Source organism: Phyllobates terribilis, unplaced genomic scaffold (assembly GCF_046119375.1).
Source record: "Phyllobates terribilis strain yellow unplaced genomic scaffold, ASM4611937v1 Scaffold_7__3_contigs__length_470593459, whole genome shotgun sequence".
NCBI classification, from domain to species: Eukaryota; Metazoa; Chordata; class Amphibia; order Anura; family Dendrobatidae; genus Phyllobates; species Phyllobates terribilis.
This window is the reverse complement of record NW_027362767.1, coordinates 57,110,724-57,137,263: the sequence shown is the minus strand read 5'-3', so window position 1 is coordinate 57,137,263 and position 26,540 is coordinate 57,110,724. Positions and strand designations below refer to the sequence as shown.

At 41.4% G+C, this 26,540-nt stretch overlaps 1 protein-coding gene across 1 annotated transcript in view; it reads right to left on the bottom strand.

Moving 5' to 3' along the window:
• Nucleotides 1–8,724, bottom strand: part of LOC141153626 (tumor necrosis factor alpha-induced protein 2-like) — a 57,575-nt gene extending 48,851 nt beyond the window's left edge. The window contains exons 1-8 of the mRNA XM_073638588.1: nt 8,638–8,724; nt 8,363–8,418; nt 7,896–8,089; nt 7,712–7,804; nt 5,271–5,318; nt 3,991–4,285; nt 2,539–2,635; nt 661–762 (exon numbers count right to left, since the gene is read on the bottom strand). Of these exons, the coding sequence (XP_073494689.1) occupies nt 661–762; nt 2,539–2,635; nt 3,991–4,285; nt 5,271–5,318; nt 7,712–7,804; nt 7,896–8,089; nt 8,363–8,364 (831 nt within the window). The 5' untranslated portion in view covers nt 8,365–8,418; nt 8,638–8,724. The remainder of the gene's footprint in view (nt 1–660; nt 763–2,538; nt 2,636–3,990; nt 4,286–5,270; nt 5,319–7,711; nt 7,805–7,895; nt 8,090–8,362; nt 8,419–8,637) is intronic.
• Between the last annotated feature and the right edge of the window lie 17,816 nt (nt 8,725–26,540).

Here is a 26,540-nt window from a genome sequence, read left to right as displayed (position 1 = left end):
GTGGTCTCCAGGACGTCTCCGGTCTGCCTGGGGCTTCTAGTAACCCTGCTACCTCTCTGTGGTCTCCAAGACGTCTCCGGTCTGCCTGGGGCTTCCAGAAATACTACCTGTCTGCTGACTCCAGGATGTCTGCTACCTGTCTGCGGTCTCCATGATGTCTCTGGTCTGCTTGCGGCTTCCAGTAACCCTGCTACCTGTCTGTGGTCTCCAGGATGTCTCCGGTCTTCCTAGGGCTTCCAGTAACCCTGCTACCTGTCTGTTCTCCAGGACATCTCCAGTCTGCCTGGGGTTTCCAGTAACCATGCTACCTGTCTGTGGTCTTCAGGACGTCTCCAGCTTCCAGGACCTCTGATGTCTGGGTCCTGCGTGCCTCACCCATCTGCTGCACTGATGCCTGTGGCCAGTGTGCCCACCTGGAACTTGGGCTCGGAGGATCCACCTTACCAGGTGAGCCTAACATGATCGAGGCTTGGAAAAATCATGTCCAAAAGTCGGTATTTTGGGGTGGTACATTAGAAAGACCTTAAATGCCCTGCATTTTGCTGTGTAAATGTTTGTAAGTTTATGTATGTGCACATTTTTCACTGACAAATGTGTAACTGGATCCATGTTTAATATCAGAACCTCCCTGGTAAATGAAAGAATTTAATTTTAATATACCTCTCCGATGCTGTGAGATATTTCAGAAAGCTTATCTGTGTTTTCTTTCCAACATTTCAACTCAATTTCTAATGCTTTGCTCCACCACTTCTGCAGATCCTCCTGTGTAAAAATAATGTTATCATAAATTCTCTGCAAATTACAAATAGAATAAAAAAAAAAAAGAACAATGGGAGAAACAAAAAGAAAAATCTAAAACAGCCTATAGTTTTTCAGATTTTGCCTAGTAACCCCGTGTCTTACTATGTGCTCTTCAACACATATAGTATTAAGTTCAGGAGGAGTTGCAGGAAGTTCTAGCTGCACAGGCTTGATTTACTTGCCTTGCATGGGACTTCTCTTTGTTACATGGCTTGGTTTAGCTGTCCTACATGGGACCTCTTTTCTAAACTTTTTATCTGTCCCACTCAATAGAACAGTACACTTGACTATATACCTCCAAAATAAGAGGAGTGTCAAACAGAGAAATCTTTATCAGCTCAGCCCCATTTAAAGAAGCCCTCCTCCTCCTCCCATCAAAGTTTTTATCCTCTTAATATATTGCAATCATCATATTATATAGCACTGTGTACTTACAATTGCTCATTTTGCCTTTTTACCAAGTTAATTCTTCTCTTTTCCATTAGGTCTATGTAGAAACAGGAGGTCAATTTTCCCTGCATGAGTCATAAGTCACTGCGAAATTCCCTGGCAGGGGAGGAGGAGCAGCTGGGTCAGGAGCTGAAGAGGGGAATGATAAATGCAGGGACAAGAGACTTCCTGTTTCTACACAGAGCAGAGAAAAGAGAATAAGTAACTGGGTAGAATGGCAAAATGAGCAATTGTAAGTACACAGAGCTATATAATATGGTGACTGCAATGTATTAAGGGGATATTTTTTATGGAAGTGCTTCTTTAAGTGAACTAGACTGAGACACAAAACCACATACATACAGCCCATGTACAAGAGTGGCTCTCTTTCTGTGAATCTATACTCGCATCGCATTTATCTCCAACACTGCCTTTAGAAATTTTTTTTCTGCCTGCCCTTTAATAAGCTCTATACTCCTGTAAAGATAATGAAGGAGACACAACAACAAATCATCTGAGAGCAGCATAATGTCAGGGCAGAGACCCTGATTCCATTAATGTATTACTTACTAGGCTGCTTGCTGCAGTTTTGATTAAAAATTGTATTTTTCTGCTGCAGATCTAGCAGTTCTCTGAATGCTGAGCTCTGTTTAACCCCGACCATACCACTGATTGGCAGTTTTATGTGTACACTGTGCATAGCCAGAAAGCAGCCAATCATTAGTGGGGGCTGGGTTATACAGAGCTCATGAATATATTGGACTGCATGGCAGCAGGATTACTAGTCCTCTAGTGATATTTTCCTGATTATGAAACAGTGATTTTATAAAAACTACAACACGCAGCCCAATAAGTGACACATCGCTGCAATCAGGGTCTCTGTCTCTGAAATGCTGATCTCAGATTAGGTGGCAAAAACTCAGTGACAAGTTCCCTGTAAAGTAATTCTGCACTTTGACAATCCCTGCTTTGATAATAATGGTGATCACAAAGTGTCTTAGTACCAAGTTTCCCCACAGATCACCGCTGATCGCTGGGAGTTCTTCCAGAAGGAAGTGTGTAATTTCTCTGCAGCACCACCACAGGAGAAATTAAGTATTACAGTGTGTCCGTTCCAATAAATGGGCTGTCTGTGTATAGCAGGACATGACAGATCCATCAGAGCCGCTCCCCACCCTGCCCAACTGATGAGGACCCTAAACAGACGACCTCCCCTATTAACTCAGAATTCACTAATGGAAGTGGGATTAAGCTTTAATGGGAAACCCTATTATTATTTCTTTAACAAAATGCATGAAATGAACTCACCTTTTGTTTTTGTACATATTTGTCTTCAAGATGGCGTATTTCATCTGCAGATAGCAGTTCTCCTAGTTGGGCATCATTTATTTTATCTCTAAGGAAACTGTTGCACAGAAGATAAAGCAATGCGGATATTAGAATATGTCTCTTCGCATTGATGACCAATTATTTTATACTTTTTGCAATAAGTGATTTTTTTTTCCCTTGCCGAATAATGACCAGAGAAAGCATTGCACAATAAAGAAGACCTGTCCGTTCTGACATTGCATTCTCCTTGAAAAATCAATTCCTGAACATCTTTTTGTAGATTTTTTGCTTTGTATTGTTTCTCTTTTAAATGTCTGTATAGATTGACAACTGGGTGTTATCATTCCCTTTGTCAAAAAGATGAGATCCTTTACCGTCTTGCTCTGTGGATGCTGACAGGCTGTGTCCCTCTATACTGACACTGTTTCATTAACAAGTGGGATGGTTACACCCAGTTGTCAATTTATTAATTAATTTCCAAGATGAATAAAAGAGGAACAGTGCAATGCAAAATATGCTCCAAAATTATTTAATGGGAAATGCAATTATTTGCTGAAATGGACATGTTCTTCTGGCATCAGGGTCTGATGTGACTGCTACCTCTGTACCCCTTATAGCTAAACTCCAGGGCGTGTGCTCCGTCATTTGATGAAGGGTCTAAAGCAGACCATGTACTTAAAGGGAATCTAACTCTATGTTTTGACCTCCTAATCTGAGAACAGCATAATGTGGAGACAGAGATCCTGATTCCAGCGATGTGTCACTTACTGGGCTGCTTGCTGTAGTTTTGATAAAATCTCTAATTATCAACAAGAGATTATCACTAGAGGACTAGTAATCCTGCTGCCATGTAGTCCTCCATATTCATGAGGTCTTATATAACCCCGCCCTGCACCACTGATTGGCAGCTTTCTGTCTATGCACAGCGTACACTGAAAGCTGCCAATCAGTGGTGTGGGCGGAGTTATACAGAGCTCAGCATTCAGAGAACTGTTAGTTCTCCAGCAAATCAAACCATGATCTCATCACAACTACAGCAAGCGGTTCAATAAGTGACAACTCACTGGAATCAGGGTCTCAGTGCTGCTTCATGCAAACTCCTCCTAGTCAAGGTATTTCTGATGTGGGGAATGGAGGGGTGGGATCCCCAGTTCTGGCAATTGGACTTTCGCTAAACTAGTATTTATCTACTACCTATTGGATGGGTAATAAATGGTAAATGTTGGAATAGCCCTTTAAGACAGGTGCGACATCCAAGTCCACTGATGAGTGCTTTTCCAACAAATAATTGATAACTATCATTGAAGACCCATCCAGCAATCAGATAGTTAATCGATCCAGTCTCCCATGAAACTTGCCAAATGATATGACCCACTCTGAGATGCCTCCCTCTTTCTCCCTGGCCTATAGAGATAAATATTAGGAACTTACTCGGGATATATTGTTTTGATCCAGCTCAGCAGACAGTGGTAATTATTCATTTCGAGGTTACTTTTTGCAGCTAGCCTTATGACACACTGCAACTGCTGTTGATACTGTTTGGCCGACTTAGGATTCATCTCCATAGCCTTTGCCAGAGCCACTAACGTTTGGCCCAAACAGGAGTCCTGAGCATCAGGAAAGACATCAGAACCTTTCAAATTCTGCTGATCCGGAATGTTCGGTTCTTTAGTTTTCTCCAAAAGAGTTTCCTGCTCTTCTATCTGCTCATCGTGTTCTTCAGAACCTGCAAAAAAAAATCATAATAGGGGAAGTGGACCTGTCCTTTTAGAATAAACTGTTGTGTGTGTGTGTACATAGGGAGAGACCTGTCAATCATCGGGAGCGGTGCAGGGAGAAGCCGAGCGGGCGACCGCATCAGACTAGTCAGGTCTCTCCCAGTGTTCTCCAGCCGAAACCCGGGATCAGTACAGGATACGTAATATGACAAAATTGAAATATTTGAAAGATTTTCTTGCACCGCTCACTTCTGCATCAGGATGCAGTAGTGTCAATATTAATACCCTATATGGCCAGAAAAACCCTGATGAAGGCCCCAGCCTGGAGCTGAAACACCGTCATGTTACTCTTAAAGTGAACCTATGAAAAACGTCAAGGTTGCATCCCAAATTCCTAAGACTGATTTGCTCTGAAACATAGAAACTACGCTGCAACTATAGAAAATTATCAAAGCGCTTTTTCTGTAATATTAATATGAAAATTGCAGTAAAGGAAGGTACGTATCGCATAGATTGGCTAATATAGGGGTACCCAACAGCCAGCGTCAAGGCGTTTTAATATTAATATTATAAAGGCATTTTTTTAAATATTTAATGTGTACATTTTGTAGCGCCTTCATAATTTTCTATAGTAGCAACGTAGTTTCTATGTTTCAGAGCAATACCTCTTAGCAATTTAGGATGCAACTTTGATGTTTTTTCATAGTTTGAGTTTTTTAAGTTGGCTCCTGTTCACACTGGATGTGCTGGTCATTTTCTCTATTTATTAAAGTGAACCTGTCAGCAGACACACGCTTTCCAATTCACAGGTATGATTTTAGACATATAGGTTTGACTCTGAAATGCTGCCGGCGGGGACCAAGCCGCAGAGGTGACAAATCTCCCCGCCTGCTCACCTTGAGTGTCGTGTCTCTCTAAGAAAGTTGCAGATATTAAGCTATCCGGAGTCTGGATGTCCACTGTATCCATCCAGTGACTGATCTTTAGACTTACCAGTATGGTTTGTTGTGCCTATAGCCACTACTGACTCCATTTCAATGTCTGATGATAAAAATAGAAGAAATTAGAAGAAAATTAAAATGAGTTGTCCCACAAACAAAGTTCATTTTAATCAATAGATCTTGGAATAATAATAAGTTCCACAATTGGATGTGTGTAAATAAAATGTTCCTGTGCTGAGATAATCTTATAAATGTTCCCCTACTGTGTACTGTGTAATGTCTGTGTCTGACCATACAGGAACTTGGTCTGATCATACCACATCTCCTGGGCAGGGGAGGACAGAAAGAATCTGCTTCAATCCAGTTCTGTCCTGTCTGTATACTCTCTTTTGCTTCCTCCCCTGGACAGGAGCTGTGGTATGTGCCAACCATGAACTGGAGAAGCTCTGCACGGTAAGACACAGCCATTACACAGTACACAGCAGGGGCACATTTATAAGATTATCTGAGCACAGGAACATTTGTTTTCAACACATCCAATTGTGGAACGTATTTTTATCCCAGGATCTATGGATTAAAATTAACTTTATTTGTGAAAAAAACACTTTAAGTATATCATTACTTTTCAACAGTCTAAGTCTTGATTTGGCAATAAAGTTATTTGTTTCTTTTTTTAATTTTCATTTCAATTCTATTTATTTTTATTATCTGTATATTATTAATTTTTCTCCATTCATCCTTTGTTTGCCAACCTGTGTATTTTTAGCTCCCTACATTTTTTTCCTGTCTTGGCAAAAATGTACAATATCTCTCTTTCTAATATCTACTGTATCTCCTATAACCTATTCACTAAACTTTATAGAGTACACACACAAAAAAATATAATATCCCTACAAATAATAATGTGTCACACTTCAAAATAATAAAATGAAATATCTTTATTGAATCATATTTAAAAAAAAAAAAAAGTATTCCTGACTACACACACCAATGGGAACTCTGAACTTTATGACTGTATAACGGAAGTACAAAAGGAGGGGTTTGGCACATTTTCCACATCCCCTTGAGAAAGCAACAAGCGAAACGTGCGTCGGGATGTGGACATTACTCTGATCTTTGAGTAAGTATATACTATGTTATAGTGCTCATTAGAATGTCTTGTATTTCCAGGATTTTAATAAACTTTTATACTATATAACATTTTTTTTTATATGAATCAATAAAAATATTTAATTTTATTCATTCGAAATGTGACACATTTTTGTAGGGATATCATATCTATCTCACACTATGGGAATGTGCACATGTCCAGATTTTTCTTCAGCAAATATTGGAGTGACGGCAGGAAAAACACTGCATAAAATATGCAAGTTTTTTATGTGTTTTTCTTTCCCATTCATTTGAATAGGTGAAAAACGCTGAAAAAATTGACAGGATGCCGATATGAAGAAAAAAAAACAAAAACGCTTTTTAATCAAATTTGCAAGGAAAAAATAGCATGTGCATGAGATTTCAAAAATCATACTCATTTTGCTGGTACTGTAAAACGCTGCGCTTTTTCCACAGCAAAAACATGCAGGGGAAGTTTCAAAAACGCAACATGTAAACAAGCCCTTAGTTATTATATATTAACCCCCGTTACGTCTTTTGACGAACATGTACGTCACAATTCGTGTCGCTGCCTTTGATGCGGGCTCGCACACCGAGCCTGCATCTTTCCCTGCACATGATGACTGATTTAATCAGCAATCAAGTGCCTTTGACAGCCGCGGGCAGAGTTATGCTCTGCCGGCACCATGTTTTTGGTTGTCATTAAGATTTAAAAAGAGAAAACACAGTAGTTTGACAATAAATGGCTTCACCCAACCAATACCCATGAGTGGAGAAAAAGTTTTTTTTATAATAATTCATATTCTCTGAAACAAGGCCAAGAAAGGAAAAATTCTGCCGGGGTATGTAAACTTTTGAGCACAAGGGTAGTGAAGATGGTAAATAAAACCACCAAAAAAAACAATTGTGGAATTGCACTTTTTTTTGCAATTTCAGCGCACTTAAAAATTTTTTTCCTGCTTTCCAGTGCATCGCATGATAAATTCAATGGTGTAATTCAAAAGTTCAATTCGTTACGCGAAAAACAAACCCTCATATGGCTATGGGGATGGAAAAATTAAAAAAGTTATTGCTCTTGGAAGAAGGGGAGGAAAAACGGAGGAATGGAAAATCGCCCGGGGAAGGGGCTTTTTAATATATTATTTATACTTTATAGTATATAGAAAATCCAGCTTGCGCAATGTGTTTGATGCTACAGTCCGGAGCAATGAAACGGGGGAAATCCAGCTTCATGGGTGCAATCTTCTTTATTCAGTAGAAGAATTCAAATTGCATTAAACAATTGCTAAAATAATAAATTATTTATTTTTTACATTTCCTATTGATTTCTACAGGGTGAATGTTGCATCATATTTAGTTATGACTGATCAGTGGACTACTTACTAGTATTGTCCCGTGCATCTGTACCAGGAAGCAATGGTGGAGTTTCATTACTATCTAACTTCTTCTTTTTAGGTCGTATCTTTTTCCAAAAGTCTAATAAGAATAGAAGAAAATTATAATAAATAAAAAATATATAAATAAAAAAAAAATAAGAATAATACTAATTATAATAATTTTACTTTACCTTTAATTATTGTAGATCGATTAAGAGGACCAGTAATAAATTTTATTTTTGGCAAATGGTGTTTCTTTTTCTCTTTTTTATCTTCTTTTTCATCGTGTCCCTCTTTATTATCCGGATTGATCCCTTCATTTTCTCCATTTACACCTCCTTTGCCACCTGATCCTTTTATAGATTCCTCTATTTTTTTTCTCCCCCTATCATGGCAAAAATTCACAAAATAAATAACAAATAAAAATCCGAACAGGAAAATTAGAGAAAAAAAGAAATGAATGGGCTAAATATCATACGAGAAACAAGAAATGTTACAGCTCCTAGTTAGTTTGCAGTCGAAACGCGTGGCTTATTTCTCCTTGTGTCCTGCAGTTTTGGACAGCCCGTGCAATTTTTAAGTTTGTAGTAATATACTGTAGGATTGAAGATTTGTAACGAGGAGCTGGAACTATTCTTGTTTTTCATATCGTACTTACATGATTGGATCAAGATGAAATTCTGTGCTCCTGAAATGAGTGGTGAGCGTCTGAGTCTAAAAATAATACATTTATTAAGATATATATATAGTACTTAAGTATATGCATAGATACAGAGACACATTGATTTCTGTAATATTAATATCTTAGAATCTAATATATATATGTATCTAAATATACTGTATATATATGTGTGTGTGTGCGCATATATATATATATATATATATATATATATATGTGCTCTATTATAAAAGGGAAGAGGGTGATGTACTTACAATATCTGCTGTTTTGGGATTGAACTTGAAGCTCTGTACAAAAGACTAAATTTACTGAGGTTACACCCACTGAGATTACACCCACTAGTCGCCCTCCCACATATTTTCCTGTGGAAAAACACTCAGACAACCCATTTACTGGAAATGCATTAATCTATCCAAAAGTCATAACGCAAATCAGATTCTACTCCTAAGGTATGAGATGTTTGACAGAAAGCAATATCTTATCGTTATAACTTGCATCCTTCTCAGTTGCCGTAAATATCATCATCACCTCCTGCCCGAGTGACCGATTACCAATATTTCTTACCAAGAGTTTTAAAATTACAGCTTTAAAAAAGTCTCAGCAAAGCTCCATTGCTTGGCGCTAGATTAGGTCACTAGAATAAATTCATAACATATTGAAATCCCCATTTCTGAGATATTTTAAAGTGAAAGTCCTTACAAACAAGACCTGTATAGAAGTCATGATCCTGCTTCCCCGTGAGTTAAAACTGATTTTAGAGCATATTACAGTCTACCATGTCCAGTAACTGCCCCAATTCTGAAACTATACAACTTGCCTCTTGTTTTTTTCCTCTCCTCTTTATCTGCATTCTGCCAGCATTACAAGTGCTGGAGCTTTCTTTACCTCAATTCCCAGAGTGCATATCTTTTGCATTTGTCCAATAGCGTGCGCTTTGAGTCCATTGTGAGAAAAGCACAATACAAATATTTGTTGTTGTTGTTATGGCTGCGTGAAGTCTGATAGAGGAGAGCAGAAGAAGAGAGCCTAAAGATTTGTCCCCCCTCCCGTCCAGTAGAGAGCTAAAGACCAGCCCCCATACTGTAGAAAGCTAGGGATCTACCTCATCCAATAGAAAGCCAAGGACCTGCGCCCTCATCCTATATAAAGCTAAGGACCCACGCCCTCATCCTATATAAAGCTAAGGACCCGCGCTCTCATCCTATATAAAGCTAAGGACCTTCACCCTCATCCTATATAAAGCTAAGGACCCGCGCTCTCATCCTATATAAAGCTAAGGACCTTCACCCTCATCCTATATAAAGCTAAGGACCCGCGCCCTCAACCTATATTAAGCTAAGGACCCGCGCCCTCATTCTATATAAAGCTAAGGACCCGCGCCCTCATTCTATATAAAGCTAAGGACCCGCGCCCTCATCCTATATAAAGCTAAGGACCCGCGCCCTCATCCTATATAAAGCTAAGGACCCGCGCCCTCATTCTATATAAAGCTAAGGACCCGCGCCCTCATTCTATATAAAGCTAAGGACCCGCGCCCTCATCCTATATAAAGCTAAGGACCCGCGCCCTCATCCTATATAAAGCTAAGGACCCGCGCCCTCATCCTATATAAAGCTAAGGACCCGCGCCCTCATCCTATATAAAGCTAAGGACCCGCGCCCTCAACCTATATTAAGCTAAGGACCCGCGCCCTCATTCTATATAAAGCTAAGGACCCGCGCCCTCATCCTATATAAAGCTAAGGACCCGCGCCCTCATCCTATATAAAGCTAAGGACCCGCGCCCTCATCCTATATAAAGCTAAGGACCCGCGCCCTCATCCTATATAAAGCTAAGGACCCGCGCCCTCATCCTATATAAAGCTAAGTACCCGCGCCCTCATCCTATATAAAGCTAAGGACCCGCGCCCTCATCCTATATAAAGCTAAGGACCCGCGCCCTCATCCTATATAAAGCTAAGGACCCGCGCCCTCATCCTATATAAAGATAAGGACCCGCGCCCTCATCCTGTATAAAGCTAAGGACCTGCGCCCTCATCCTATATAAAGCTAAGGACTCGCGCCCTCATCCTATATAAAGCTAAGGACCCACGCCCTCATCCTATATAAAGATAAGGACCCGCGCCCTCATCCTATATAAAGGAGGACCCACGCCCTCATCCTATATAAAGGAGGACCCACGCCCTCATCCTATATAAAGATAAGGACCCGCGCCCTCATCCTATATAAAGCTAAGGACCCGCGCCCTCATCCTATATAAAGGAGGACCCACGCCCTCATCCTATATAAAGATAAGGACCCGCGCCCTCATCCTATATAAAGGAGGACCCACGCCCTCATCCTATATAAAGATAAGGACCCGCGCCCTCATCCTATATAAAGCTAAGTGTTATGTTCTGCAACTAAGAACTAAGGAATAGAGGGGAGAAGCTGTCCCTGCACTGAGACTCAGCTTAAACCCTACCCTGGGATGGGTGCCCTATTCTGTGTGAATAGCCCCACCGAAGATCCTGCACTGAACTCAAACGAAGACCTGAAGGAAGGCCAAAGGGTGTCCCTAAAAAATCTGAGGACTGAGAGCAAAAACAGGTGATCTCCTAAAAGATAAGTTGGTTGCAGAAATGAAGATAAAAGGAAACAAAACTGGTGGAACAAGAAGTCCCAGGATACCAATAGTACAAAGCACAAAGAACTAACAAGGCAACTTAGCCAGAGCACAAGCGTAACAACACTGATGTCCAGGGGAATGGGAGACAGGTGCTGAGTTCTAAAGAGTGAGGAGATCACGTGACCAAGACACCCAGCACCAGAGGAAAAGACTAGAAGCCAGCAAACCACAAAAAGATGGCCGAAAAGTAAAACAACATAGATTCTAACACTAAGGACCTGCGCCCTCATCCTATATAAAGCTAAGGACCTGCGTCCTCATTCTATATAAAGCTAAGGACCTGTGCCCTCATCCTATATAAAGCTAAGGACCTGCACCCTCATTCTATATAAAGCTAAGGACCTGCGCCCTCATCCAGTAGAAAGCTAAGGACCTGCGCCCTCATCCAGTAGAAAGCTAAGGACCTGCGCCCTTATCCAATAGAAAGCTAAGGACCTGCGCCCTCATCCTATATAAAGCTAAGGACCTGCGCCCTCATCCTATATAAAGCTAAGGACCTGCGTCCCCATCCTATATAAAGCTAAGGACCTGCGCCCTCATCCAGTAGAAAGCTAAGGACCTGCACCCTCATCCAGTAGATAGCTAAGGACCTGTACCCTCATCCAGTAGAAAGCTAAGGACCTGCGCCCTCATCCTATATAAAGCTAAGGACCTGCGCCCTCATCCAATATAAAGCTAAGGACCTGCACCCTCATCCTATATAAAGCTAAGGACCTGCGCCCTCATCCAGTAGAAAGCTAAGGACCTGCGCCCTCATCCTATATAAAGACCTGCACCCTCATCCTATATACACTGTGTTCCAAATTATTATGCAAATAATATTTTCTCAGATTTTTCCAAATTACCTATATGAATTGCAGTCATTGTAATTTTCCAGTCAAATAACTATTAGAGTACAATTGAAAGGTTTTTGTACAAACTGCCTATGATAACAGTATATTTTTAAAAAAATAAAAAACTCAAACTGCACTCAAAATGCATGTTCCAAATTATTATGCACGGGAGAGTTTTCAACCTTTTCATTTTAATAAAGAACAAAAAAATTGTCATTTTTGAAATGATAAGCATTAGCAGGTTATTACAAACTGAAATCAAACAGTTTTCAACTCAAAACTTTATTCTAGGTGATGTTACATTTGCACATAGGACCCCTTGTTCGAAAGGAGCTTCTGAACTCTCTCGTCCATTGAATTTGTCAGGTTTTGGATGGTTTCTGCTTCAATTGTTTTGCATGAGGACAGAATACCCTCCCACAGCTGTTGCTTAGATGTGAACTGCCTCCCGCCATCATAGACACTCCTTTTGATGATGCTTCAGAGGTTCTCAATGGGGTTGAGGTCAGGGGAGCATGGGTGCCACACCATAAGTTTGTCCCCTTTTATGCCCATAGCAGCCAGAGATGCAGATGTGTTATGTGCAGCATGAGACAGTGCATTATCATGCATGAAAATGATCTTGCTGCGGAATGCACGGTTCTTCTTCTTGAACCATGGAAGGAAGTGCTGTTTGAGAAACTCAACATACATTATGGAGTTCATCTTTACCCCTTCAGGGATCCTAAAAGGGCCGACAATCTCTCTCCCCATGATTCCAGCCCAAAACATTACTCCACCTCCTCCTTATTAGCGCCGTAGCCGTGTTTGCATGGGGTGTCCATCAACCAGCCATCCTCCACTCCATCCATCTGGACCATCGAGATCATTTCATGCATAATAATGCCCCGTCTCATGCTGCACATAACACATCTGCATCTCTGGCTGCTATGGGCATAAAAGGGGACAAACTTATGGTGTGGCACCCATGCTCCCCTGACCTCAACCCCATTGAGAACCTCTGGAGCATCATCAAAAGGAGTGTCTATGATGGCGGGAGGCAGTTCACATCTAAGTAACAGCTGTGGGAGGGTATTCTGTCCTCATGCAAAACAATTAAAGCAGAAACCATCCAAAACCTGACAAATTCAATGGACGAGAGAGTTCAGAAGCTCCTTTCGAACAAGGGGTCCTATGTGCAAATGTAACATCACCTAGAATAAAGTTTTGAGTTGAAAACTGTTTGATTTCAGTGTGTAATAACCTGCTAATGCTTATAATTTCAAAAATGACCATTTTTTGTTCTTTATTAAAATGAAAAGGTTGAAAACTCTGCTGTGCATAATAATTTGGAACATGCATTTTGAGTGCAGTTTGAGTTTTTTATTTTTTTAAAAATATACTGTTATCATAGGCAGTTTGTACAAAAACCTTTCAATTGTACTCTAATAGTTATTTGACTGGAAAATTACAATGACTGCAATTCATATAGGTAATTTGGGAAAATCTGAGAAAATATTATTTGCATAATAATTTGGAACACAGTGTAAAGCTAAGGGCCCGCTCCCTCATCCTATATAAAGCTAAAGACCTGCACCCTCATCCTATGTAAAGCTAAGGACCTGCGCCCTCATCCTATATAAAGCTAAGGACCTGCGCCCTCATCCTATAAAAAGCTAATGACCCGCGCCCTCATCCTATACAGTATAAAGCTAAGGACCCGCGTCCTCATCCTATATAAAGCCAAGGACCCACCCCCCATCCAGTACATGGCTAAGGACCCATCCTCACATCCCGCAGAGAGCTAAGGTTCTGCCCACATCTTGTAGACTGTTATATAGTCCTGAGTTTTGATCTTTTACCTTGTTCTCTGGCCCTCGTCAAGGGAAAGGTATCAGTAAGGTTTTCCTTTTTCCTCTTGGTGACATTCGTGATTGTCTTGTTTGTTATTTTACTTGTCTTGCCCTTTATTCTTTTTGTATCCCAATAGATAGGAAGTGGCACAGACTTGAAACCTTTTTCTGGACAATGTTGTTCACACATTGAGTCAATGAAGTGGCATGGTGGAGTAAAAGGCATTTGATTCATTAAAAGGCGCATCTTAAAAGTGATGTGCGCCTCCATGTGCCTCACCAGAAATCTTTCTCCAGTCAGGGACACCATAAATGACCATGAATTAGACGGGCGGATGTTGACCACTGTATCTGAGCTGGCCGAGACTGCTGTCAAAATGCCAAAAGTTGCAAAAATGTTGTGCAACTTCGCATCAATTTTGCAACTTTTCAGAGTGTTTTAAAGTCGTAAACTGTCACAAACACTTTAATGGATCGGCCCCTGTTTCCTTTTGGCTTCAGACAATGGTTAGAGAAATATTAACTATCAACGTCCTAATTCAAACATGAAGGGCACACGGTTATTAAAGAAGCCCTCCTCCTCCTCATTAAAGTTTTTGTCCTCTTAATATATTACAATCATCATATTATATAGCCCTGTGTACTTACAACTGCTCATTTTACCCTTCTACCCAGTAAATTAGTCTCTTCTCCATTAGGTCTGACATCACATGATTAAAAACTGTAGAAACAGGAGGTAAATTTTCTCTGCACAAGTAAAGAGTCACTGCAAAAGTCTATGGCAGCGGGGAGGAGCGGAGCAGCTGGGTCAGGAGTTAAAGAGGGGAATGATTTCTGCAGAGACAAGACACTAACTTTTTCTACATGGAGCAGAGAAAAGAGAAAAAATAACTGTGTAGAAAGGCAAAATGAGCAATTGTAAGTGCACTGTGCTATATAACATGGTGACTGCAATATATCATCTGAGTAAATGTTCTCTTTTTATTCCTCTTCTCATGGCATTCATATACATATCGATTATTTTTTTGGGGGAGAGATGTGTAAACCCCGACATTGATACTTGAGGCGGATGTAAGAGAATGAGAATGCTGATACTCCTACAGACATATGCCAATGGAGACTTAAAACCTTCTTCTTAAAAAACTTGCCAATTGGTTTTCTTTAAAATCATTGAGCTTTTTCATTCTTCAAAATATTTAGGGAGTGGATTACAGGTCAGGGAATCATATCTGAAGCCGAAAGAATCTGGATAGTTTTGTACATGTAATCTTGGAGGACTCGTATAACTTTGCTCTCTCCCTTAGGCCTTATTCACACACCTGTGCTTACACATGTACATTAAAAATGGTACCGGTGTCAATCAGTATTTTGCATCAGTGTGACATCCCTGTGTCTGTTTTTTATTTTACGTGCAATATGGACGTATGAATTAGACTTAATCGGCACTGAGAAACCCTTAGTCTATGTTCACACTTGGCGTTTTTGCAGCATTTTTTTCCGACACCCGGCAGCCCCGCCTATCAGCTGTTATCGGTGCCAGTGGTCGCCGACCGGAAGTACTTACTTTTGGAGCTGGCCGTCTACTTGGCGGGGGTTCGGGGTGTGGGACCCCGACCGATCAGACATTGATGCCCTATCTTAACGATAGGGCATGAATGTAAAAGTAGCGGACATACCTCTTTAAGATTTTTTGCAGCACTTTTCACCCATTCACTGCAAAAAGGCGATTATTGTTATTGTTTGCATTGTTTTTTTCTGCAACCACTCTGTTTTTTGGTGCAGAAAAAAAACGTCAAATGTGAACATACTCTTAGTGAGTAGGGCCGTTTCCTCTTACGAGAAGAGATTAAATATTCTTTTTTCTATTTGATTTTAATAAAACAAATATATCAAGAAGTTTGTCAAATGCTTATGTTTTGTGTTTCCTCTGGGGTGTGCTTTTCATGTTACCCATAAAAGAAGTTTCCCTGTTAAGGTGGAATGTGTCATGTATTTTTAGGATCGACGCCCCATTGTGTGGCACATATTACGTTTCAAAGGACCAAGTGACCCATCAAATAATTTAAAGGATTTTTTTTTTGGAGTGTTTGGAATTGTTAAGAAGCTTAATCTGACCTTTATAAACCAGAAAAATCACATTATTGTATGATGTGTTTCAATTTCCCAAGCACTGGGTGGTGCGGCCTCTTACCGTAAACCACAAATTCCAAAGCAAAAAGGGCAGTAAAAAAAAAGGTTTTATTTTTTATTCTTTTCCTTGTGCTATTATTACTGTAAACCTCTGGGTGCCGTTCACATTGAACATATTTATTTGTTGTTGTTTTTGGAGTGTTGAAAACTCGATTACTGACAGGTAGTGTTGACACTGGCTGCAGGAGATGTAGTCGCACCTGAGTCCTGGACTCTAACGGGACCCAAAAAGGTCCAATTGGCCCATACGAGAATGCCAAAACTATGAAAGACCCGGGGTAGTTGGCGGCCTTGTTGGAGATTTTGCATTGGGGCCCACAAGCTTCAAGATACATTACTGGGGTTGGCCCCTTTCTCCTGGGGTCCAAGAATTGTGTAAATGGCCTAATAAGCAGGTGAAGAACTTTTGGCAAATATTTTTATCTTTTCTCTTTATTATTGAATGTTTATAGATCTATCAGGATACCTTATAAACTCTGTGTCTACCGTAAAATTGTAATGGCTCTTACCCTGTACGCGCTCGCTAATATATTGTCCGTGTCAGTGGCATCACTTGAAGCTCATGGGCCCCAAAGCAAAAGCTCTAATATGCCCCCAATTATTGCAGCTCTTTAATAATATTGGTCTTTTCATATCGGCTATAGGGACTTTTCGGGCCCCCTAGACACCAGGGCCTGGGTACGATTGTAACCTCTGCATTTATTGGTTCGTGGTTAGAAATGAGTAAACCCGAACTGTGAAGTGTGTCCGGTACCGAACCCCGAACACGGACGTTCCACCTGAAGTCCGGTTTACTGTTTGGGTTTGGATGCCTAATAAAGTTTGTTGAAAAGTTGCAGCGCAGCCAATCAGCAAGCTTTTAGGTTGTGGGCACTTAAAGAGCCATCACTGCCAAGCCAAGTATTGGCATGATTGTGATTGGCCGGTGCACCACGTGACCCGGCCTGTATAAATGCCGGATCACGGGGGCCGTCGCTATTGTGCTCTGATTCGCATAGGGACAGGATGCAGCTGCAATGAGGGAAAGAATTAGACTACACACTCTGCAAAAAAAACTTCTTTGTGTATTCTGCTCCCCTGCCTGTGGGAGTACTGTGCCTTTAAGCATCTATGTGTACTCTGCACCCCTGCCTGTGGGAGTACTGTGCCTTTAAGTCTCTGTGTGTACTCTGCACCCCTGACTGTGGGAGTACTGTGTCTTTAAGCCTCTCTGTGTACTCTGCACCCCTGCCTGTGGGAGTACTGTGCCTTTAAGCCTCTGTGTGTACTCTGCACCCCTGCCTGTGGGAGTACTGTGCCTTTAAGCCTCTGTGTGTACTCTGCACCCCTGCCTGTGGGAGTACTGTGCCTTTAAGCATCTATGTGTACTCTGCACCCCTGCCTGTGGGAGTACTGTGTCTTTAAGCCTCTGTGTGTACTCTGCACCCCTGCCTGTGGGAGTACTGTGCCTTTAAGCATCTATGTGTACTCTGCACCCCTGCCTGTGGGAGTACTGTGCCTTTAAGTCTCTGTGTGTACTCTGCACCCCTGACTGTGGGAGTACTGTGTCTTTAAGCCTCTCTGTGTACTCTGCACCCCTGCCTGTGGGAGTACTGTGCCTTTAAGCCTCTGTGTGTACTCTGCACCCCTGCCTGTGGGAGTACTGTGCCTTTAAGCCTCTGTGTGTACTCTGCACCCCTGCCTGTGGGAGTACTGTGCCTTTAAGCATCTATGTGTACTCTGCACCCCTGCCTCTGGGAGTACTGTGTCTTTAAGCCTCTGTGTGTACTCTGCACCCCTGCCTGTGGGAGTACTGTGCCTTTAAGCCTCTGTGTGTACTCTGCACCCCTGCCTGTGGGAGTACTGTGTCTTTAAACCTCTGTGTGTACTCTGCACCCCTGCCTGTGGGAGTACTGTGCCTTTAAGCCTCTGTGTGTACTCTGCACCCCTGCCTGTGGGAGTACTGTGCCTTTAAGAATCTATGTGTACTCTGCACCCCTGCCTGTGGGAGTACTGTGCCTTTAAGTCTCTGTGTGTACTCTGCACCCCTGACTGTGGGAGTACTGTGTCTTTAAGCCTCTGTGTGTACTCTGCACCCCTGACTGTGGGAGTACTGTGTCTTTAAGCCTCTGTGTGTACTCTGCACTCCTACCTGTGGGAGTACTGTACCTTGGGTGGCACGGTAGTTCAGTGGTTAGCACTGCAGTCTTGCAGCGCTGGGGTCCTGGATTCAAATCCCACCAAGGACAACATCTGCAAGGAGTTTGTATATTCTCCCCATGTTTGAGTAGGTTTCCTCCCACACTCCAAAGACATAGTAACATAGTTTTTAAGGTTGAAGGAAGACTAAGTCCATCTAGTTCAACCCATAGCCTAACATGTTGATCCAGAGGAAGGCAAAAAAAAACCATGTGGCAAACACTAAGCTCCACATTGGGGAAAAAAATTCCTTCCCGACTCCATACGACAATCAGACTAGTTCCCTGGATCAACGCCCTATCAAGGAATCTAGTATTTATAACCTGTAATATTATACTTTTCAAGAAAGGCATCCAGGCCCTTCTTAAATGTTAGTAGTGAATCCCTCATTACATCATGCGGTAGAGAGTTCCATAGTCTCACTGCTCTTACAGTAAAGAATCCCCGTCTGTGATTATGATTAAACCTTCTTTCCTCCAGATGTAGAAGATGCCCCCTTGTCCCCGTCTCAGGCCTCAGAGTAAAAAGATCAGTAGACCGGTCTTTGTACTGTCCCCTCATATACTTGTACATAGTAATAAGATCACCCCTAAGCCTTCTTTTTTCCACAGTAAATAACCCCAAGTGTAATAACCTGTCTTGGTATTGCAGACCCCCCAGTCCTCTAATAACCTTGGTCGCTCTTTTCTGCTCTAGTTCAGCTATGTCTTTCTTATACACCGGAGACCAGAACTGTACACAGTATTCTAAGTGTGGTCGCACTAGTGACTTGTATAGAGGTAAAATTATCTTCTCCTCATGAGCATCTATGCCTCTTTTAATGCATCCCATTATTTTATTTGCCTTTGCAGCAGCTGCCTGACACTGGCCACTAAACGTGAGCTTGTTGTCCACCAATACACCCAGGTCTTTTTCAGTTACAGTTTTGCCCAGTGTTTTACAATTAAGCATATAATTATACATTTTATTTCCTCTGCCCAAGTGCATTACCTTACATTTATCCCCATTAAAGCTCATTTGCTATTTATCAGCCCAAGCTTCACACCACCACATTTGCTATACGCCAGTCGTGTGGTACAGACCCTGTTATTAAGGAATCTTTAAAGATTAAAAATAATGGTCTATCTATGACGTTACTTAATTCCTGCAGTACTCGCGGGTGTATCCCATCTGGGCCCGGGGATTTGTCAACTTTAGTGATTTTAGACGCTGCCGTACTTCCTGCTGGGTTAAGCAAGTGACATTTAATGGAGAATTTTTGTTATCACTAATCATGTTTTCTGTCATGCGATTTTCTTGTGTAAATACGGTTGAAAAAAATCATTTAGCATATTGGCTTTTTCCTCATCCTCATCCACCATTTTACCCAAACTATTTTTAAGGGGGCCAACACTATCATTTTTTAGTTTCTTACTATTTATGTAGTTAAATAATATTTTGGGATTATTTTTACTTTCTCTGGCAATGATTCTCTCTGCCTCAATCTTTGCTGCCTTGATTTGTTTTTTACATAATTTATTTAATTTTCTGAATTTATTTAATGCCTCATCACTACCTACTTGCTTTAGTTCTCTAAATGCTTTCTTTTTGTCACTTATTGCGCCCCTTACAGCTCTATTTAGCCATAGTGGTTTCTTCCTATTTCTAGCATGTTTATTCCCATAGGGTATATATTGTGCACAGGTCCTATTCAGGATGCTAATAAATGTCTCCCATTTGCTTTGTGTAGCTTTATGTTTCAGGATATCGTCCCAGTTCATTGCACTAAGATCATCTCTCAACCGTTGGAAATTTGCCTTCCTGAAGTTTAGTGTCCTTGTAACCCCTCTACTACACATCTTATTAAAGGATACATGAAAACGTATTATTTTGTGATCACTATTACTCAAGTGACCCCCAAGTCATATATTTGATATACTGATAGGGAATGTAGATTGTGAGCCCCAATGGGGACAGTGCCCATAATGTCTGTAAATTGTCTGAATTGTGAAGCGCTGCGGAATATGTTGGCGCTATATAAATAAAAAAATTATTATTTAAGCCTCCTGGTTCACGATTATTATTTGTTATTTCTGCTCTGCTTAGCGTAGACACGACACAACTATAGTGAGGGACAGTATTAGGTTGTGTGTGAGCAGTTTTCCAAAAACACTGTATGTGTATTCTGTGCCCATGTCTGTGATAGTACTGTGTGTAAAAACAAAATTTTCTAATCTGCAACCATGTTTGTGAGAGTACTTTGCCTAAAAAAACACTTAAAAAAATGAGAACATCTAATGAGGGATGTGGACGTCAAGTTCTTGCTTTTTGCCATCTTGTTTCTTGTTGTCTCATATCGGTATTATCTGCTGGAAATGAGTGTTCATTCTGGTCACAAAAATCTCTTCCACTGTCCATAACTTGATACCTATTTTCCATACACTCATTAACAGATTCATGTTTTTTACAGTGATCTATAGTCAGAAATTCATCAAAACAGGCAAAATGAAATAATTTAATGACCTTTCTCAGCTTCAGTGTATGATATGTGTGTGCGCGGTAGTGGTGGGAGACTTTAGTGTACGCAACTGGAGCTGGAATTACCGCGACTGATGGCACCAGATTTGCCCTCAAATAGATGTTCATTAAAGGATTTAACTACTCATTCCTATTACAGAGCCTCTAAATTGTCATGGATGGCTATTCTGTCTTACAATATCAACTGCTGACTCAGTTGAGTGGTTAATTTGTTTACTGCCTTCCTTGGATGTGGTACCCGTTAATCAAGTTCCCTCTCCAGATTCAAACCCTGATTCCCTGTACTCCAAGGACACCAGCATGTAATGGAGCCTGTACGGCAGGTGGGTAACGGGTTGGAAGGGAGAGAGGCTCGCTGTGCAGGCAGGTTCAGAAGCGTCAGGCGTAGAGAAAACACCTCATGCACGGCGAGGGTGAGGTGAATAGCCTCCAGAGGACGGCCATGGCCACCTTGCCTCGTCAACCAAAGCAACCCAAGGCAATGCACAGGGTCGCTCGGGATACGGGCGAGGGTGTGGGGGCCTATGCGGCACCTCTGTCAGGCTTAGACCTGCCTCTGCCGCAGGGGTCCTTTTTTGGGGGGGATTCTATGTTAAGTAATTTCCCTATTCAAATTTGTTTGCAGGGCACTTGTTCTGTTCTCACCCCCATTTTGCTTACTTTTGCAGCCCCCTGACCCTGGCTATGACAATTTTACAGGTAATTTAAAGCCCCAAAGTTTGGATCGCCATTGAATTCTATGGTGTCCGGGGGTTATGTTCGGATACCGAATGGAACTTTTAACTCCAGTTCGGCTGAACTCGAACATCCATGGGTCCGCTCATCTCTATTCGTGGTTACCATCGACCTCTGCAAATTGCTAGTTTTCTAGGCAATGAGCATGCACTTGCAAGATCTTTTCTGCAGAGCCTGCATGTGCTGCTCTGAAGATAGTCAAGTCTCTGGATCCAGGCAGCTTCAGTGCCCGTGAACTCTTTCCATGCTGCAGAGCCAAAGCTGCCTCTGCTTGCAGCATGAGAGAGCGCAGTTCAAACTGTCAATCATCAGGAGTGCTCCGCACCCCCAATCGCGAGGATGCCGGAAGCAGTGGAGCGGTGCGCTCGTGAAGAATGAACATTAGACTACCCCCTTTAATGCTGGTTATGAAGACCCTGAAATGCATCTCTTGGGACTTGAGAGAGGGGGGTCTTAAAACACTGAAATGTGTCATTTTTCTTGCATTTTTAATATCACAGATGAATCTTTTCAATATCCTGGACTATGGCGCTGCACCATTCTTGAGGTATCCACTGTCTTCTGGGCTTCCTTGGATGCAGTAAAGAAAGGAGAGAACATTGAGAGAAGTTTTTTTAATTTCATTATAGGGATTTTCCAGGAGATACTACTGACAACCCCTTCTCAATCTGTATGCCCCCCCCCCCGCCAAGTAAAATAATAACACTTATAAATAGGGCTGAGCTGCAGAATCTTACACAAGTAGACAGAGGCGCTGCTGTTTAGGAAATCAGCCGTCCAGAACAATTGTAGGAAATTCAACTTTTCTCTGTTGGAAATAAATATTTCCATCTCATTTATACTAAAAATAGATGTGGGGAAACTCCATTTATAGCAAGAACTTTGAAAAACAGGTTTGTCCACTTGTATTAATCCTCAAACCTGATACCGGCTATTAATATGAGAATTGTAACTAATGTGTAATAATTTTCTATAGAAAATACATAAACTTTCTGCATAGGAACAATATAGTTTGACTTTAAAGGGAACCTGTCAGCAATTTTTACTTCTGGAAATCATGGTCTGGATCTTTTTTTTAGAGATCTGATGTGTCAAACATGAGAAATCCAGTATAGATTTTGTATGCAAATCAGGCTAGTAGTGCATTGGGGGTGTGGACTGCTGATTCCAAATGCAGCTCAGTGCACTTCCAGCCTGATTTGCATACGGCTTGTAAATTTCTCACGTCTCACACGTTGGACTGCTACTAAAAAGGTATAATTTTTATTGGGGGACAAGCACCTACACTGCCATACTGCTACTTCCATAGAAAAAAAAAAGGTGTGGACGGGTTTCTTTTAATGCTATTGGTACACCAGGTGCCCCCCGAACACTTCCGAGCTTCTCTTCCTATGATGGCTCTTGCTTTCTTGTATTTGGTGTTGACCATCCTGAAATTTCCTCCAATCCGCGATTGTGGATAGGATGGCCGTCCCCGTCCGCCTCGTGGTTCGTTGCTCACTGGTCGCTTCTTCCTCTTCTCAGAAATCTGTATGAATATTCTTTACTTTTGTCAGCTCTGCACCTCACTGTACATTTGTTGTGACTGCCTGGTATCGTAGCTCAAGGTTGCCCTGTACAATTCAAGAGATTAGAACGAACCTGCAGTACCAGGTACAGCCACTATGTGAAGTATGGAGCCAAATTCATTAAGAGGCACTCACCACTTACTGAACTGAAAGTGGCACATCTCATCAGTGGTGTGCGCCTCGCCAGAAAAGTTACTCCTGCATTGACGAGTTACATTTCCAATGTAAGAAATGCATCCACTTTCCACAGATTTGATTTTCGGGGGTAGCCATGTCCCATCCTGGTTCCTCCAATTTTGGCGGTGCTGCTTGAAACCAGCGTGAAAATGCCGAAAGTCGCCAAAATTATGTGCAACTTCACATTGAATAGTTGCAAAATTTTTGTGCAGTGTTTTACACCTTTTTTTCCCCCGTCATGTATGATATGATGCTGAGCCTCCCTTTTTGTGTCTTTTTTTTCTGGAGTAAAAATGCTTCTAATTTTGACTTTTATGTTTGTGTCTTATTCATTATTTAATTTGCAGCTTTTTCTTAGTTCCTTAATCATTTGTGACTTTTTGAAATGCCACCATTTGGGCTCAATTTTTACCCCAGCGGCCAAATGGATCACAAAATCTAATTTTTTATTTTTGCACAATTGAAGACAACGGTGCGATATTTGAAAGGATTTTAGTGCCACCTTTCAGTCTTAAATTAATAAAACAAAAAGTGTAAAAAAATAAACTAAACAAAACAAACCAAAAAACAAACAAAAATTAAAAAAAAATTAAAAAAATGGCATTTTAAATTTTGGCCAAAATTCATCAAATCGGTGTATGCAATTTTGGTGCAAAAAAAAAAAAAAAAAAGTCAACGAATAACACTAGAGAAAAAAAAAAAAAAAAGAAAAATCGTGGCCCCATTGTGTCATCTACCCTGTACTGATGTATTAAAATGATAGAAACGCTGCCGTACAAGGGTATATAGTATACTGAACCGTTCATTAAATGGCAGAATTGTTTTTTTTCTCCGGGAGCAAAGTGAAAATGAAAGTTATGATAGAAGTCAGAATGATTCATCCAGAAGTTATTTTTGTAAACACGGCAACGATCAATTCCTGGTTGAATTTCAAGAATGTATGTGATCATTAAATAAATATCCGAGACCCTGGGGCTGGTACTAAATATTCCCTCGCGTGTGGAGGGTGTTCTCAGAAATGCTCAGTGTTACTATAAGGCTATGTGTCCACGATGCAGAAATGCTCTGGATTTTTCTTGAGCGTTTCTGCATCTCCCTGGCAGAAAAAACGCATGTGGATTGTACATGCGGATTGTGCATGCGGATTGTACATGCGTTTTCCTGCCAGGGACATGCGGATATGAAGCGTTCTTCACATGCATTTCTGCATGCAGATTGACAAGCGCTTTCCATGCGATTTTAGCATCACTTGGAAAGTGCTTGACAACTTGGTCACACTATATAAATCCATGCAACCGGCATATATAGTGTGACCGAAGGAATGGTAAAAAACAAATCTATACTTACCTTCTGATGGCCCCTGCTGTCTTGCTTCACTCCGTCCTGGCTTGCCAGCAGCTCGCGGTACACTGAAGGACCTGCCGTCACATGACTATGACGTCAGCGCAGGCCCTTTAGTCCATCGCGATCTGCCGGCAAAGGAGGATGAGCGCAGCGGGGGCCGTCAGAAGGTAAATAAAATATTTATTTTTTATTTTATTCTTTTTTTCACAGTTTCTATGGTACCCGGGTCCAGAGGAGAGTCTCCTGTCCTCCACACCCGGGTACCATCCGCACATTGAAACGCATGGATTCCACATCTACATATACAGTGATGCGTAATCCAAGCGTTCCAATGGAAGTCAATGACTGCAAAAACTCCGCGCTTCCGCAAAATAATTGGTAGTGCTGCGCTTTTTTCCGCAATGATAATCTGCAGCGGAAACCTCCGCAGCATGTGCACATGCGGATTATCATTGGGGAACATGGCAGGCCTTCTAACATGCGTTTTTTAAGCGTTTCTGCAGCGTTTTTGCCGCTGCGGAAACACTTAAAAAACATATCGTGAGCACACAGCCTGATGCAGAGCTCCCCCTAGTGGAAGTAAATGTAATATTATTTTGTATAGAGTAAGTAGTTTCATAGTAGTGTAGTATAGTTCTTCTGATTAGCCATTACCCCATGTGCAGGGCATTGCAGTAGATTAGGTATCCATGTTTACAACCACTCAAATAGTGACAGTTAGCTGTTACTGGTGGTAACCATGGATACCCAAGCTACTGAAATGCCCTGCACATGGGGTAAGCAACATAGCTAATCAGAAGAACTATACTACATTTTTAATTGGAAATATTTACTAATATTATTATAACACCTACTACATATTGGGATAGGATCTTGAAGATGGGAATACCCTTGAAGGCTACGTTCTCACGTATAGAACTCTTACAAGGAAAACCGATGTGTTAATGAGCCCCAACACAGATTGTATCAATCCAGTGGTTGCAGTAATGAGCTGCTTTAGGTCGGTATCCTGTAAAATAAATTGCTTTCCTGCCAGCCTAGAGGTAGTGTTGGTGCCAAGCAGTGATGGCGACCTCAGTCCGATTCCTCCAAATCCAGTATTCTTCACAGAGATCGGAGCCCCCACCTAATTATTACATTTCTAAAAAAAAACAATAAAAAAAAAAAAGACAGACCACCAACATCCAAAAATATTATTTATTAATATAGATCAATAAAAATATATCGGTAACATACACGGCGTATAGACTTTGCATTAACAGGGTCCAAAAGACAAATGTGAGGAAGAAGAAAACCAAAAAGACAAATGTAAAAAAATAAATATAAAATACTCGGCAACACATGGAAAAATATCTGCAGGTAAAACATTCCTCAGTTCTAGGTGAGATTTTGTGTCTCAGACAGTGGCGATGTGCAATGTGAGAGGAGCGGGGCTACGCCACGACACCCAAATACTAAGCAACACCCAGATACAGTATATACAGAGCGCTATACAGAGTGCTGCACAGATCCTGCGGCTCGCCAGTGGCTGCGAACTACAACTCCCAGCAGACATCATAGGTCCGCCTAGTAAAGCTCCACGTCTCTTCCCTTTAGTCATCAGAAATCTATTAATTTTACCTGCCTGCAGCCACCACTGGGGGGAGCTCTCTGCATATGGATTTATAATGTTCCTATTAAAGGGGCCATCTAACTTTTCAAAACTTTAAAAAAAGAAAAAAAAAAAAAAAAAGAAGCTGCAAACGGGTGTAAGATAAAAGAAAAGTTAGAAAAAAAAATAGTACGCCAACACGAAAGAGAAAAATGGCAACTCCCATCAAACCCGCAATGATGGATCGGGTGGGGGCTGTAATAGTCTCCATTTATCCCAGCTGTGAGCTCCCTCTAGTGGTGGCATCCTCTCACTACTTGCTTCGTACCTCTATAGAAGATATGCCACTAGCAATCAGGGCATGATAGAAGTTGTAGTTCTTCCAACAGCCGGAGACCAGTGATACAAGCCTCCCAATGTGTCTGGATAGAAGATTGCACTTCAGCCTGGATATGCGACCATGGATTATTTCGGTGAGAGTAAATTTCTACAAGCCTCCATTACACTCGTGTATTCTTATGCAAA